Source organism: Stegastes partitus, unplaced genomic scaffold (genome assembly GCF_000690725.1).
Source record: "Stegastes partitus isolate 25-593 unplaced genomic scaffold, Stegastes_partitus-1.0.2 Scaffold33, whole genome shotgun sequence".
In the NCBI taxonomy this organism is placed as follows: Eukaryota; Metazoa; Chordata; class Actinopteri; family Pomacentridae; genus Stegastes; species Stegastes partitus.
Window position 1 is genome coordinate 1,087,249 of NW_007577764.1, and position 16,766 is coordinate 1,104,014.

General features: G+C 41.9%; 1 protein-coding gene across 1 annotated transcript in view; it reads left to right on the top strand.

Annotated features, from left to right (window-relative positions):
- The window catches only part of hcn2b (hyperpolarization activated cyclic nucleotide-gated potassium channel 2b), a 61,548-nt gene extending 45,806 nt beyond the window's left edge, over positions 1-15,742 (top strand). Inside the window, exons 5-8 of the mRNA XM_008300484.1 lie at positions 3,796-3,942; positions 4,597-4,837; positions 9,662-9,826; positions 14,735-15,742. Of these exons, the coding sequence (XP_008298706.1) occupies positions 3,796-3,942; positions 4,597-4,837; positions 9,662-9,826; positions 14,735-15,690 (1,509 nt within the window). The 3' untranslated portion in view covers positions 15,691-15,742. The remainder of the gene's footprint in view (positions 1-3,795; positions 3,943-4,596; positions 4,838-9,661; positions 9,827-14,734) is intronic.
- Positions 15,743-16,766: the final 1,024 nt, after the last annotated feature.

Genomic DNA, 16,766 nt, shown 5'->3' on the forward strand with positions numbered 1-16,766 from the left:
TGCGCAAAGGCCGACAAGCGTAGGGCGAGGACCCGTCCATCGCCGCTTGCGGCTTTAATTTATTTTAGTTTTGGAAACATGAGGTTATTTAAATCTGGCTCCCATCCCGCTGACTTTGACTGACGTGGTCACTAATCTGAGTCTAATGCTGAGAAAATCAGCAAGTCAATAAAGCTCAGCCTCCTCAGCGAGCACTTTAAAAGCAGCGGGAGGACGAGGGAGCGAGCGAGACAGAGATGTCATTCCAGTTTAATTGAGACTGTCACACACTGAATCCCGAGGCAGGAAACACTTAATAGGAGCCACCCAGTTTATCCTTCGTGCTCGGCTGAATGAGCCCGATACTCTGGGAGGCTGCTGCATCTTTATTGTTCCTGACACGTGGCAAACTGGGGGGAATTTGTCGAGTTTCGGTGCGTTTTACTGGAGTGGGTTTTGGGAATCCCCTCTTGTGCTGTAAATGAATGAAGCAATAATTAGAAAAAAGAACTTGCGTCTGCATCGTGTGCTTGCAGTGAAGACATGTGAGAAGGTGGCTGAGTTACACAACCTGTAAAGGTTTCCGCTCGGCGCCGCCGCGGCTTTTCATGCTAAATGAACCGTGACCCAAGGCAATTAATTAAGACTGAATGAGATGGAGATTAAAATTGGTTTACGTAAGAAAGAGAAGGATGCTGTAAATTGTTTTTTTTGCAGATGTAATTTGATTACGTGGTTCATTAAAGTAAGTGATCCACTCAGATGATCTTCTTGTCATGTATGAGGCCATGCTGTCCTGTATGTATATGTACGAGCAGTTGTTTGTGGCACTGGACAACCAAGAGAAGGAAAATTTGACTAAAAAGCAAAAATAGGAGGATTATCGGCGATGGAGTGGATTTATATTAGCAACTAGGGGCAAATGTCACTCCTCTGTGTTTGCAATTCTTACATAAACTCAACTTTTTCCCCTTTTGTGGCAACCTTTCATCACTTCTTATGTGAGGGAGAAAATCCTCCTGTAGAGAAACAAAATTAATGATGTCCCGCCGTGACAGCCAGCGAGCGCCGTATTAATAATATTGTGATTTGCTGTGTCACCCATGCCACCGGGGTCAAGCCTTCTTTTTTTTCATTCTCCGAGCCATATGTCACCTTACAATGTGGCAAAATTTAATTTTCCCGGACAGCGAGCGATCCTGTCCGACGCTTGTGTGTCATTGACTGTTACAAGGAAGGTCATCGTCGGCTCGGGCGCGCTTTAAATCCGACTGTCGGACAGGACGAGGTTCTCCCTCAACCCCTGGTTGAAATCTACTACTTGTCCAGTTGACAGTTTGTTCCACAGGGGGGGGATGACTCACACTGCTTAACACACAGAAAACACACTGGCTGGGGAGAGAGGGCGACCTTACGTAACATTTAAACTCCCACCACAGGGCCACGTGGAGCCGTTGCACAGTATTGATCTGGAAGCAGCTTTTTTGGATTCATTCATAGTGTTCTTCCATGAATTTACTTTTACTTTGCTCTGTAATTGCTGCATCTTGATAGAACAAGAAGTGAGCTGCAGAGGTTATCGTCTCGGCCTGTTGTTCTAAATCACGTGGCCACTTTTTCATCCTCAGGGTGTATGGATGTTTTTCTCCCTTTTCTTTTGTTTACAAGAAGGTAGCGATGCGTGAAACCGCATAGATGACCCGTATTCCTGGAATAAATAAAGCAAACCCGAAAGCCATTTTGCATACAATGAATAAGGAATTTATTCCCCCGATTGACACAGGCGCCACGCAATTCCACCTTAAAGAGGAAGCTGTACAGTAGATGCAGCTGTGGGGGAAACCAGGCGTGAAATGTGTTATGGAGCATCGCAATGAGCGGATAAAAGTGGACGTTCAGGCTGCGGTCGTGGTGAATATGTGATTTTGTGAATCACTTGGTTCCAGTTTGACCCTCCAGTGAGCAAACACGATGAGTTGGACTTTTTTTTAGCTCTTCATTTCCAGCCACAGTTACAAATTTATCAATTCCGACGTCAAGAACAAACATGTTTCTTCTGAATAGAAGCTCACGAATGCCCAGTGGGCCCATTCAACATTACAGAGGTTTTACTGTATTTAAACCAGCTAAAAATATCTTTATTTTGCAGATATTTGCTGTTATGTGAAAGAAAATTCTGTATATTAAGAATTTAATAAAAGGTAAACAATTTTACAACTTATTTTTGTTTTGTTTTTATTACACATTGACTGTGAAAAACAAATAAACAAACCAACAAAAAAGGTCAAATGATAACGATGTCCACATTATAAATGGGAATTCCGTCTTTCACAATGTATGACCACAAAATTAAACATTTTTTACTGTATTTAAATTGGCTAGAAATATCTTTTTTTAATTAATTATTTTTCTTCAGATATTTGCCGTTATATAAATGAAACATTTTGTATATTAAAAATTGAAAAAAGGTAAATAATTTTACAACTTTTTTTTTTTTACACATTGACTATGAAAAACAAATAAACAAACAAACAAAGCTATAAATGATGTCCGCATCATCAATGGGAATTCCTTCTTTCACAGTGTATGACCACAAAATTCAACAATTTTTACACTATTTAAAAAATATATATATATTTTTTAATTTGTATTTTTTTGATTTTACAGATATTTTCAGTTATTTAAACGAGAAAAAAAGGTATATTAAAGATTGAAAAATGGTAAATAATTTTGTAGCTGTTATTTTACAGTTTCTCCTTGTTTTGTTAAATTACAAATATTATCTAGTAAAATTTTTAAAAAGTCATATTTCAAATGTTGACTGTAAATCAAAACAACTATAAGTGGCGTCCACATCAAATGTCTGTATTTTTTATAAATGGTAACTCTTTCTTTTACAGTGTTTGACAATAGAATTACACTATTTTGCTGTATTTAAATTGATTTTTTTCTAAAAATGTAATTATTTTACAGATGTTTGCTGTTGTTAGAATGAAGAATGATGTATATTTGGACTGAAAACCAGATGTGACATATGTTGTGTAGCATCATAATGAGCTGATAAAAGCGGACGTTCAGGCTGCATTCGATGCAGATAAACCTAACAGTGATGAATATGTGAGTTTGTGAATCACTTGGTTCCAGTTTGACCCTCCAGTGAGCAAACACAATGAGCTGGACAGCTCTTCATTTCCAGCCACATAGCTACATATTTATCAGTTCCGACATAAATAACAAACATCTTCCCTCTGAATAGAAACTCACAAATGCCCATTTAATTATTTACCTGTGTCTTTTATTTCCACCCATTCCGTCTTCACAGATCATGTGAGGTTTGTTTCACATGTTGAATTGAAGCACAGAACAACAACAGATATGTTTTCCCAGGTGGAAAGTCTGATTATATTTGCAGTACATTTGTCGCTTCAGTAAAACAGCGTTTAGTAAAGCGTCCTGTTGTTAACGTGTACAAATCGCAGCATCTTTCTTCCCTAAACACAGCAGAGCGTGATGAATCCTCGTGGGCTTCGCAGAGCTGTCATGTTTCCTTAACGGCTTCATTGCAGTTTTCTTCCCGTAGCTACAAGGTATAAATGGGTCACGGGATCCTCATGTGTGCAGAGCTGTACGTCTCAGTGGCTTCATAAAGAAGCTGATGAGAATCTGTTCTAACTTGTGCAGTTAAATCACCCGAATGCTCCAAAGTCAGACAAACTTCTCCAACTGTCATAATTAACCAAAAAAAAGTAGCCGACACCTGCTTTTTTAAATTGATTTCTGCTTCTGTTTTGCCTTTTTTCCCCCTCCATCTTCCAGTATAAACAAGTGGAGCAGTACATGTCGTTCCACAAGCTACCGGCCGACTTCCGACAGAAAATCCATGACTACTACGAGCACAGATACCAGGGCAAGATGTTTGATGAGGAGAGCATCCTGGAGGAGCTTAATGAGCCTCTACGCGAGGTATGAAAACACCCGAGCCTTCACTGTAATGCGCTCATTCACCCGTAAATACACAGATTTCACCAAGTCTCCCACCGAGTAAGTAGACTGGAACAAATGCATTATAATGCTCAGTTATGGTCTCGCAAAATCTTGCTAGTTACAACATGTTACTTCCAGCCTTCTGTTTAAATCTACTCATTAACTGGACTTATGTTGCTAGTCTTGGCATTTATTTACCAGTTTCCATTAAAAAAAATAATGCTACAAGAATAAAAGTGGTAGTTTTAATATGATTTTAAAGTGAATTTTATACTCCCACACATCCAAAAATAGTTCCCCCTGCTGCCAGCGGACACTGATTACTGCATTTTACAATAAACAAAGTCCTCTAGCTTCAAGGACTGCTCGAAGTGCACTTCAGGTAACTGAAAATAAGAGAAAAATAGAGGGGGATGCTGAAAGAAGCTGTGTCAAGGTCCCTCAAGGTAATGAAAAAAGAAAATAAATACAAAAAAGCACTGCGTTATGAATGCTGTGCTGCTATATTTTAGTTTTAAAATTCAAATGCGACCCACAATTCACAGACACATCAAATCAGTGGTTGTATCATTAGCTGCAGATGCAGTGGAAAAAAAAAAGATAAGCCAAAGGCTGTCTGCTGTCACCATTTAGGAAATCGTCAACTTCAACTGCCGCAAGCTGGTGGCCTCCATGCCGCTGTTCGCCAACGCCGATCCCAACTTTGTGACAGCCATGCTGACCAAGCTGAGATTTGAAGTCTTCCAGCCCGGAGACTACATCATCAGAGAGGGCACCATCGGCAAGAAGATGTACTTCATCCAGCACGGGGTGGTCAGCGTCCTGACCAAAGGGAGCATCGGCATGAAGCTGATGGACGGCTCCTACTTCGGAGGTACGTCACCGGTGTTACAGTAAGATGTGTGTTTACTGCTTTTAAAGAAGAATCACAGCAACAAACAGATGAGAGAAAAAAAAATAATGAAAACAACACCCTGACATTTTACTTGGACTTCTCGTGCAGCCTTGCCTCACAGCCACTTCTGTCCCACTTTCCCAGGCTGTTGTTCCTCTGTGGCTGTTTAGGAGCATGTGGTGCCTCTGCTGCTGCCCGAAAAACCCACACAGGCATCATGCACCAACACACAAGCACATGCACTGCCTTTTTTTTTTTTATTTTGGAAGTCCCGTGGTTTGACTGTTTGGGCTCCGTTTTTAACATCCAGTGCCCTCTGCAGCAGACCAGAGTTCACTGGCAGCGATGTTGATGTCGCAGCTGCCCGGAGAAGTGCTGCAGTCGCACGGTTCCACGGCACGCACATGCAAACACACACACACACACACACACAATTAATAACAGCTAATTAGCACAGCAGAACGGTGACGACAGGGCCGTTTGTAATGTCAAACATAGACTGTTTAAAGCTGCCAGGTAGGAAACCGCAGGGCTTCCTTCCTGAACAAAACAAACAGATCGGAGGGACGAGGAGATTTAACCACGAGTGGTAAAAGCTCTGAATTAGTAAGTACACGTCGACATCACTGTGCAGACCTTTGCACCTAGAAAGCAAAGGGTTTAGATCTTCTGGCATTGTGTTTTTTTTTTTTTTTCATATTTTTGTAGCTCAGTCTGTGTTTTTCAAAACTGCACTGTAGCAGAACAAACCAGCACCTGTCCAGCATCACATTACCATCTACTGTCTTTAATCACAGAATAATTATGTAACTGTGTCAGACTGGATGCCTTGACGATATTGCAGCATTCTGCACCATTGCACATTCACGTTATTTGTACTATTACTGTATACTGACTAGTGTGAATCTCAACTTCCAGTCCTTTCATAATATGTTGGCCTCAAGTTTCTTATAACTTGTAGTTGATGTTTTTAGGGATTTTGGGGTGTACTTGTTAAATTGGTTTTTTCCATAGGGGCTTCCAGACGACGGATTAAGAGAAAAAAAGGCCAAATTGAAGGAGCAGAGGCTGAGATTATAGGCTAAACCTCAAAAACAGTTGATTCTACACTTCCCATAGCACAACTGAGAACCTTATAAAGATCTAATATAAGGTGTTATAGAATAGAATAGAATAGAATAGAATAGAATAGAATAGAATAGAATAGAATAGAATGCTTTATTCATGAACCATGTTTGATGACAATAAAGCATTCTATTCTATTCTATTCTATTCTATTCTAGAACACCTTATATTAGATCTTTATTAGAGAACTACCTAAGTTGCCAAAAGAAGTCAGAATGTACATCCTCTTGGTCTTAAAGGCACCTTAAACCTGCATTCTGTCTAACAGCCAGCAGGGGGCGACGCTTCTGGTTGCAAAAAGAAATCTGGTTGTGTCAAAATCCATAAGAAAATAACCCAACTTCTCTCTTGATTTGCTACCTCAGTAAGCACTTTTTGGATGAGTTAATGGTCTCAATCACTAGTTTCAAGACTTTTTGAATACAGCTTGATGTTCATTTTGTAAATTATGTTCCCATTTAGACAATAAAACAGTGTTCTTGGATGTAGTTACCTTGTGATTGGCAGGTCGCTACCATACTGCTATGCATAGTGTTCTCATCTTACAGTTGTCAGTCACATCCACTTCTCTCTCAGTATCTCTAGTTTCAAAAGAGCGAGATGGTAATCCAATAACGGTAGCCCACGCACCAATGGCTGATGTTATGGTGGCTACATCCATCCTAAATATACAGTCAGGGGTCTCATCAAGGAGGTAAATACAGTAAATAAGCTTATTTCTCAAACTACTGAACCAAATCCCACTTACAAAGAGTCAGCTACAGTCCAGACCAGTGTAGTGCCTACCAATGTGAGATTCCCCTGAAGACGTCAGCATGGTTATTTTGTCAAACTTGAGAAAAGAAGACTTTATCCAACAACTGTTTTGACTGTCTGAACAGTGCTTCTGATGATTAACAAACTCCCCCCCCCCCAGGATAAGAAAAAAAAATGTTTATATGGACTCAAGAAAAATTAGGAATCAGACAGTGAAGTGCCAAAAATGGAATTTTTCCACTTCTACTAATGGGAATAAGAAACAATGCAGCCCATGCAAAGGAAAACGGTTATGATGATCATGATACCAAATAGTGCGAGGGAATATTCAAATCCCAGCGAAAATTCACTTCACAGCTTCATGGTGGTTTTCTTCACATTTAAGGATGACAGTGGTATGATCCATCAGCTACAAATGGTTACCCAGTGGTTTGAACAACCTTTTAATTCAGCCCTGGTGGTTTCATTAGTGCTATTATCCTCTCCCAGCACTTCCCACTGCACGCTAATGATGATAGCGATATGCAAATGGTTGTGTTATGTATAACCAGGAGGATCCCAAGTGCAGATTTATGAAAGAAGCATGTCTGGGGCAGTTTGAGGAGAGTCTTTCCACAACTTTCATAAAAGTTGGAGCTCCTACATAGTTTCTGTAACATCCATCCATCCATTATCTATACACCGCTTAATCCTCACTAGAGTCACCAGTCTATCACAGGGCTGCACTTAGAGACAGACAACCAAGCACACTCACATTCACACCTACGGACAATTTAGAATCACCAATTAACCTCAATATGTTTTTGGACCTTGTGCCAACCACCGAGCCACCTTGCAGCCCTTTTTTTTTGTCACATGACTGGCCAAAACTTATATAACAAAGAAAACTCATCTTCAGAAAGTCATTTTTAGTAAACCGGACTTACCAAATCATTCATCAACAACAATGTAATGTTTGAAGGGCTTATATTCTGCAGCTTTTATTGCTATTATACCAGCTTACCACAAACAGCATAATCGTAAACATTGCGGCATCTATCTGCATAGAATATTAATCCTTAATCTACAGAGGAAATATAAATCCTTTATCAGACAGACGGGAAACAAGATCACATTTAACTTCAATAACCTCTAAACAAAAGCGACTGTGTTCTGACTCACAATCAGTGAATGTATGTGAATGTACTTAATGCACAGCCTGCTGATCCTTTGCATGAGTGATAGACGAATAGAGACAGTTATGGCCTATGTCTTACCACTATGGATAATCTTGCAATTTTCTGATTTAGGAATATTTTTGCATTTTAGGACAAGTAAAATGATACCTCACTCATTTATGGTAATGGTACAACCACTAGCCAGTTCAGTTAGCTTAGCATAAATACAGTAAACAGGGAGAAAGAGCAAGCTAAACTCTGTTCAACTGAAACTAACTTTCAATGAAAAGAAAGTAAAAAAGGAAGGAACAAGTAGTCAAGTTTGTACACTTTGATTTATATGAGCTTCAGAGCTTGTAGTGGGCTTTTGTTGTTGTTGATGTTGTTGTTTTAAACTCTACTGGTTGGAGCCAGACTCGTAAATTCTGTACTTCCAGTGTTTTTGCTAAGCTAACAGGCTGTTCCATTCATCATTTATATACATTCTATGGTATGTCCATTAAATATGAAGCTGCCACCAGAAGCCACGTAGCTTAGCTTAGCAAATTCCCTATTTCCCATCTTTGTGCAAAGCTAAGCTAACTAGTTACTAGCTTCAAATTAAATGGACACACCACAGACTTCATGCCCAAGATGGCAGTAGTCTCTGGGTCTGAAAAGCGAAGCCATCACAGAAGTGCATTAAACCTGCATTCTATCTAACAGCCAGCAGGGGGCGACTCTTTCTGTTTAAAAAAAAAAAGCAAGTCTGATTGTTTATAAGTTTAAGAGAAAATTAGCCAACTTTCCCTTTGTTCTGTTTTCTTTGAATTAGTTTATGGTCTTAATCACTAGTTTCAAGACTTGATGCTAATTTAGTAAATTACCATCCCATGTTGAGCAAAATAAAAAATAAAATAGAGTTTGCTTTATTCCAGGGCTACCTTGTGATTGATTGGTCACCACCATGTTGCCCTGTGTACTGTCCTTATCTTAGAGGTCTCAGTTAGATCCACCTCATGCTCATTATGTCTGGTTTCAAAGGAGCAGGATGCAGCAATGGCCAGATTCCAGAATTTCAAAATGATAATCCACAAACCAGTGGGTAGCATCACAGTCACCATGTCCATCTTTAGCATACAGTAAGTCTTCTCTTCAAGGAAGCAAATGCACTTATTTCCCCAACTAGTGAACAACATGTTTCACTTATAAACAGTCAGAGTCCATCCCAGTGCAGCGCCTGTATACATGTTCCCAATGAAGGATTCATTATTTTCCCCCACTTTCCCACAGAGTCACAGGAGGTCGACCTTTCAGGCGAGGAAAAAAAATGAGGGCATATGGTTGTCAAGACAACAGTCGGCCCCAGCCCATAAAATAAGAAAGCCAGAGAGAAGAAAATAGTAAGGAAAGGGAAGGGGAACAACTGTATGTCACGAAGCTTAGCTGCACATCTCTAAATATAGTGTGAGCTTCCTTCACACAGCTGTCAGTGCTGTTCCAGTGGTGGAAGAAATACTCTGTGTTACCGTCACAACCTCTGCATGCAGGAAACGCTTTCATTCTGATCACAGATGCGTTCAAGGCTGAAAGTTTTTGCACGTCCCAGAGAAAATTAACATCAAAGTTTTATTTTGCGGCAGCGATATAACCGGAGATCGATGTCAGACTGCTCAATAAGTCACTCATTCATAGCGCCTCTGTTCTTTTCTCCGTCTGACACCTGGAAATTTGTCAGTCTGCCATTTTCACCATCTCGTCTGGTTTTTTTCTTTCGCCCCACCAGAGATCTGTCTGCTGACCCGCGGCAGACGGACGGCCAGCGTGCGAGCGGACACCTACTGCCGCCTGTACTCTCTCTCGGTGGACAATTTCAACGAGGTCCTGGAGGAGTACCCCATGATGAGGAGGGCCTTTGAGACGGTTGCCATCGACAGATTGGACAGGATAGGTAAGGACGCCGCCTTGTTCGACAAAGAGGAGGACTAGTAAACTCCAGCTGGTGCTTTTGTTTGACATCAAGATAGAATTGCGACGGAAAAAGTTGTGTGCAAAGGAGGGCTGACGGCTACATTTTTTGGGAACTGTTGGGTTGAGAGGTTTAGTTTTGTTTGGTGTCGTTTGATGCTGGTTTTTGGAACAGTAAAATGTAAGACATCCCCGCCGTCCAATCCAGAGTTCAGATTTATACTAGAACTGTTAATGATGTTGCCCTACACTCACAAATACAAACCTCTTTAAGTCAGAGCAATACACAGAAAACTGTAATGACTTCAAATTTCCATCCCAGTTTAGTTTATGAAATGTGTCATAGAGATTCAGTTTGGGATAATTAGCATTACGCCTCACTGATAGAAGCCACAGGTACAGCGTCTTCATAAGCATATGAGTCACTCATGAGATGAAATGAAGCGTAAAGAAAACGCATTCCTTCATTAACGTGATGTTTCTGTCAAAACACTGCACTGTCTGACAGCTGTGATTTACTGTATGGATGATTCTAACAAGGCCTGGGCGGTGTGGGGTGGAGGAAGGGAATCCAGGGCGAAAATGTATTTATGGTTCTGCAGTTAGATGTTTGCCATTTTGGAAAACAAACGTTTTACATACGTGACACTTGAGATGCGTCATTTTGATGACGAGTGAACATTCCTGGTTTGAAACACAAACACACAAACGTGCACACTGTCTTGTAGATGCACTTTTCTCCTCACAACATGCCCCCCCAAGGTCATGTCACATCCCCCCGTCACATGACCGCACTTCACATTTTCAAAAAAAAAAAAAAAGCCCTGCATGTGCCACCTGCCAGTTGTTGCCATAGCAGCCAGATTCCACACATGAGCAGCCTTCAGTCAGGCAGCTCACATATTTGGATGAAGGCTGACATGGCTGCATGAAGACCTGAACACCAACCAAACATTCCCACTGGACTCCGTGTGCAACTTATTATAATGGTGTGTTCTTCTGGTTGGCTTTTCTTAGGACAAACAGCTGGCTCAAACACACAGTGGGCTATCAGGAGCCATGTTAAAGCTATAAAATCTAAACACAAAGATGCAGGCTGTGTTTCTTTTAACTGTTATGAGAGATTGTTGGATCCTTAATCCTCTGCAGGTTTGAAAGGCAGGTTATCGGAATTATACCATTTATAAGAGCCAGAGAGTCTACATGTCTCTTTTCAAAAATGGCCGTAGATCAAGTGTTTGCACTCACGAGATTCTGCTAAAACCAAAAAATTCTGATGTCCTCAGTGCAACCATGAAGCTATCAGAGACAAAAATTCTGGGACTTTTTGGCAGCGCTGCTCAGAGGAGATATAAGACAAGCCTTGGAGCAATTATACATGTGTATAGCAAAACATATATAGCAGGGGTGTCCAATCCTGGTCCTCGAGGGCCACAATCCTGCATGTTTTAGATGTTTCCCTCTTCCAACACACCTGATTCAAATGATCAGGATCGTTATCAGGCTTCTGCAGAGCTTGATGATGAGCTGATCATTTGAATCAGGTGTGTTGGAAGACGGAAACATCTAAAACATGCAGGACTGTGGCCCTCGAGGACCAGGACTGGACACCCCTGATATATAGCATGTGTTCGCCACAATTTCTTTTTCCAGTGTCATATTGCCTCGGGCATTTTTTCTGCAAAATGAATATTCACAGAAGTTTAACTCTTCTTTTTCCACTTTAAATATTTTTTTCAAATGAATAAAAATATCTACCAGAGTAACACATGCTGGAAAAAATCTTGTACACGTTGATTTTTCAAATCTAGTAATATAAAAACTTTAATTTGTTTACGACTTTAGTTTATGATTTATGACATTTACGTCTTGTTATACTGCCAAAAACATGGAGTTTAGTTCTCTTTACCTCTAGTTATGGTTGTTCTGTTTCCATAGAGTTGCAGGACTTAATGTTGGAGTGAAAAAGTGGGAGAAAATGTGACAAGAGCAAAAAGAAAAAAAACCGCTTTGGATTCAGAGGGTTAAGATTCCTGTTTTGAAATGATGCGTCAAATATCAGTCTATAGAAATGGATCTTTATGTTCTGTGTTTAAATTTTTTCTGTTTGCAACCAGTAAATTCTTATTTCTGATCAGTTAAGCCTGACAGAACATCATTACCCATGTTTTTGATGGATTCAGAGTTGCTACATTAGTCCAACATACATTTCTATAAAAAAATGAATCTCAACCCTGTGAGCTGTTACTAGGCACATATGCGCTTACACTGTTGTCTATTGTCGTGGTGTCTTAATGTATCACATTGTGTTGGCCGTTGGGAGCAACAGGCTGCGGTAGAACCTTCTGTGTTATTATGCAATACAATGGCATGTACACACAGTGTCACATAAAATCTGTTAAAGAAACTACATGACTGATGGGGGGAGGGGGGGATGAAGGTGTTACTCTGGAATGAATAGGCATTGTTGTGAAAGCAGCGACGCAAAGAACGTGTTATATCTGTGGGTGCCCGCATCTGTGAGATCTGCAAAAGAGGCAGCTTCAGCTCACCATCTGCTTTCAGCTCACCCTCAAGCGCTGCTAGCAAGTTATTGTCACCCTTATTCGTCACTTGTAGCATCTGTTTGCCGTCCGTGTTTCCTCAGGATGGACATTTGGCTGGCGGAGGCCTACCCTGCCGCTCTGCCAGTTTATAGCGTCCTCAGGGGGGATGTATAACAGGAAAGATCGTATATTTGAGAAAGGAAGAGCACTCTCTGCATTCCAATATGCACCAAATGGGGATTCCTCTGCCTTCTTCTTCCGAACTTTGAGAGAGGACCCCGATACCAAGCTTAGACTACTGAACTGTGTGTTGTCAGTTCAACACATCATCATCTTCCTCCTCCCATGCCTGCATTCTGACCTCTTGGTTATGTGGGTGTCTTTTAAGGTGTTGCATCATGTCACTTTCTAACCAGCTCTCTGAACCGCCTTCTGCACTGAAGAACCAAGCCGGCAGTAGCACAGAAGGGCTGCAATATACGCACAACTGGGGTCGCACACAGAAAGTTCTTGACTTGTTCATCTTCCCCCTGAGTCCCTTGAAACAACAGATTGGATTATCTGGATGCAGTTAGGGCTGGAAATGAGTAGAAATCTTGTCTTTTGACCTTCATACTCTGCAGCATTCGTTAGCCAACACATCATTCATCAAGAAATCTTCATCAACCTCATTCTGCATCTAGCTCGTGTATCTAATGCTCACCCTTGATGGACTTTTCTCTTTCTTTTGAACTCATTTGTGGTTATCAAAGGTAGCAGATGACATATTAGCAATTCATTCATAAAAAAAGAACTGAGGTTACTTCCTCCTTCCTGATTTTTACATCAGAGAGAAGGAACTTGTAAATTCAGCTCTTAGACTAACACACTCATGTTACTTCTGAATTTGAACTTGTGTGATCCTGAATGGCGCCTCTGCTCAAATTTACACCAACCTCTCAAACAGCAGAAGGACTTGCTGTTTTAGTCTCGAGTGCTTTCAAGAGGCTTCATCACTTTTATTTATGGGTGAGAAGCAGTACATTTCAGTGAGTCATTCTCAGCCTGAGATCACACTTGAGAGACTTGTTGAGGTCACATGTGACTTGTGTAAAGTGGCATGACCTTCATATGAGTCACGAGAGACGGCTCAGCTGAGGTATGATCCGGTGCGAAAGCACGTCAGGAAGGCAGAGACTCTTTTGGTTTATTTTGGCTTCGCTACTGTCAAGACTTTCATGTGGCTCCTTGATGTAGACCCCATACAGAGTTTATATACTGCAGTTCTCCTCTTATGTTTGGGTGTGCACTCCCTGCTTTGTTTATTCTTCTGGAGACGTTGCAGTTGAGGATTCTGCTGATTATCTGATTGATTGCACGCCTGAGTTTCTCCACCAACTACAAAAAGTGCGTCTTACAATTAAGTCAACAGATACACCGCTTGCTCAAGCATTTTTAAAAAATGTATTTACCTTTGCCACCATACTTATGTCTGCGGTGGTGATGCCTCTGTTTGGCCTCAAGTCAGCTGCACATCTGCTTGTAAAGTTGGGACCACTGCATCCAGCTGTGCTTTGAACTGCTGCTGGATGCAGTGCACCGCAGGCAACTCAGATCTCATCTTCATGCACGTAATAAGCCAAAGCTAGCCTCGTCCTTTGGATCTAAATAGGGCATGCAGCTGGCCAGCATCTCTCATTAAACACAAGCGAGCCTCAACAGTGGTTGGGGGTAGAGTCTTAGTTTCATAGTAGGTGGGACGTGGACTTCTTTCTCCAACGCTTGCCCCTTGTTTGTGGTTTGCTCAGCTGTTGGCTCCTTCGTATAGCATGCTTCCATTTAAATCAGCAGTAAATGTTTCAGTTGTCATTGATGGTGCAAACTCATGGGGTCTAAGCTAGTAGGGAGTACTAATGCCTGTTAGATGGCTACACACATACACAGTTGGAATTACATCAAGGTAACTATTATCTTCTCCTGGAGGCCTAATGCATGCAGAGAACCAGAGTAAACAAACATTCTAACAATGGGCCTGCTCCCTCACACATCTTCTGCACTCAAGTGAGTCTGCAAAAACATTCTGCCCATGTCCACAATAGGGAATGAGTGCCTGAGTTGCTATCTATTTCTGTCTGTGTGATGGATGTTGTGTGCGAAAAAAAATAGTTTACCAAGGGCAGCATATCCAGCATGGCCAGAGATAGAAAAGGGATAAAGGTATATGATCACTTCTGTTAAGCAAAACAACAACAACAACAAAAAAGGACTAAAAATAAGGTACGAGAATGCAGGAAAACAAACATCAGTTGCACAGCTAAGACTGTTTTTCAGCAACACTGCTATTTTCTGTGTTCATGTCATTACAGGCAAGAAGAACTCGATCCTGATGCACAAAGTTCAGCACGATCTCAACTCAGGTGTTTTCAACAACCGCGAGAACGAGATGATCCAGGAGATAGTTAAATATGATCGGGAGATGGTTCAACAGGTGGATGTGCCACGACCCCGAGCCATGTCCATGACGCCTCCCCTGCCTGGTGGGATCTTTCCTTCTTCAGGTTCCTCCTCCCAACCCCAGACTTCAGCAATCGCCACTCTGCAGCAGGCCGTAGCCATGAACTTTTGTCCCCCCATGCAAGGGAACTCGTTGGGAACGGGGACCCTGCAGTCTCCCAGGATGGTGAGGAGATTCCAGGTGATGCAAGGCGTATCCAGCCCTGTCTCAGCCTCTCCACTGCAGTCTCAACTCCTTGCTTCTGGTGCCTTTGCTCCGGTCCTGTCCAGCCCCCCTGTCCAGAGCCCACTGGCAGCTGGACGATCCTTCCAGTATGGAGCCGGTCCTACCTCAGGCTCCCAGCTTTCTCTAGCCCAGCAGCACATAACCAGCCCTGCACACCGGCCCAGCACACATAAGAGCACCCATTCCTTGCAAATGGGCAGCCTGAGCCAAGACGCCAGGGCGCTGTCAGCCTCGCAGCCCTCACTGCCTCACGAAGGGGTGCAACCAAGTGCCCCTAGTCCACCCCAGTCGACACGAGTCTCCTCCACTTCCATCGGACCCCCTCAGACCCCAGCAGGTCTCACAGGCGTCCGGAGCGCTATACCACATAGGGTGGTGCTTCCTCACCAAATGTCCGTGGGAGCGTTTCCTGCAGCATCCCTGCCCGGTTCTTTGCATGGTTTTACTCCTGGCACGGGGCTGGCAGTAGGAGGTATGGGAACAGGTCTGGGGGACTCGGGACTACCCAAGAAAGACTCAGTATCGAGCCTTCCTGAGACAGACCACATCAAAGTCAGATCCAGGCTATCCTCAAACTTGTGATCTTAATTAAACTGTGCTGGGAGAGTGACTCGGTGAGGGGCTCGACTGCAGGAACATGGGGGGAACTCATGTCCTCTCTCCTGCAGTTCCTCCTCCATCTACTCCAGTTTGACTATCCGAATGTATGAATGTTGTGTGAGCGGCAGCAGGGAGAATCTGGAAGGAGACTGTTCTAACATAATAAAGTCTGTATGGTGACTTTTGAAAACTGCAGCATTGAGATGTTTGTACTCACACAGTAGTTGCACAGATTGGTAGTGGTAAAGTAGCATCTTGATTTCACAACATAGTCAACAACAATATGGGCATATTTGCTTCACTATCCTCTCATTCACCTCATTTAATGCAAACTTGGGGTTGGATGGGACTAAAAGAAATTCAGGGACCTGCTTCAGATATCAGAAGTTGGCACTTTAGTGAGGTTTAACTACTGTATCTATCACATTTTGTCGGTAGGCTGGCTGCAAAAGACGATTTCCTCACAAAGGAAAAATTGTGGTGAAAATCATAAAAACTAGAGTGCTTTTTGTGTTCCTCATTGAATAACTCTGTAGACCAAATTTGTAAGCACAAAACTGGACAATATTAAGTGGGAGATACTATTTAAAAATAGAAAAAAAAAGCACTCCCTTTTGACTGCCCTTATGTTCCCAAATACTTTAAGCCATAATTTCCCCAGTCTATTGTTATAAATGGATGAATGAGTATATTTATAAATCAAAATGACATTTTCAGAATCCAGTCGGTCTCTTTTGTAAGTCTTCCCTGCCACTGATAGTCACATAAATATGAGTCCGGAGGCTTTTCTGATCACAGACAATGAATATCCTTCATACTGAAATTACAGCTGTGGGACAAATTGTCTTGTTCCAGCCAAGCCATCGATTTCTATGGGAAATGTCTGCATGTTTGTTTCATTTAAAGCTGCATTAATCAATATACTTGATATTAAGGGTGAATCAAATGACCAAGTGCAATGAACCCATAGAAAAAGATCACTCAACTCTACATCTCTTTGCAGCCTGTAGAAGCCAATAATGCAATACCAGCCGATAACGTAACAACGGCTGATAACG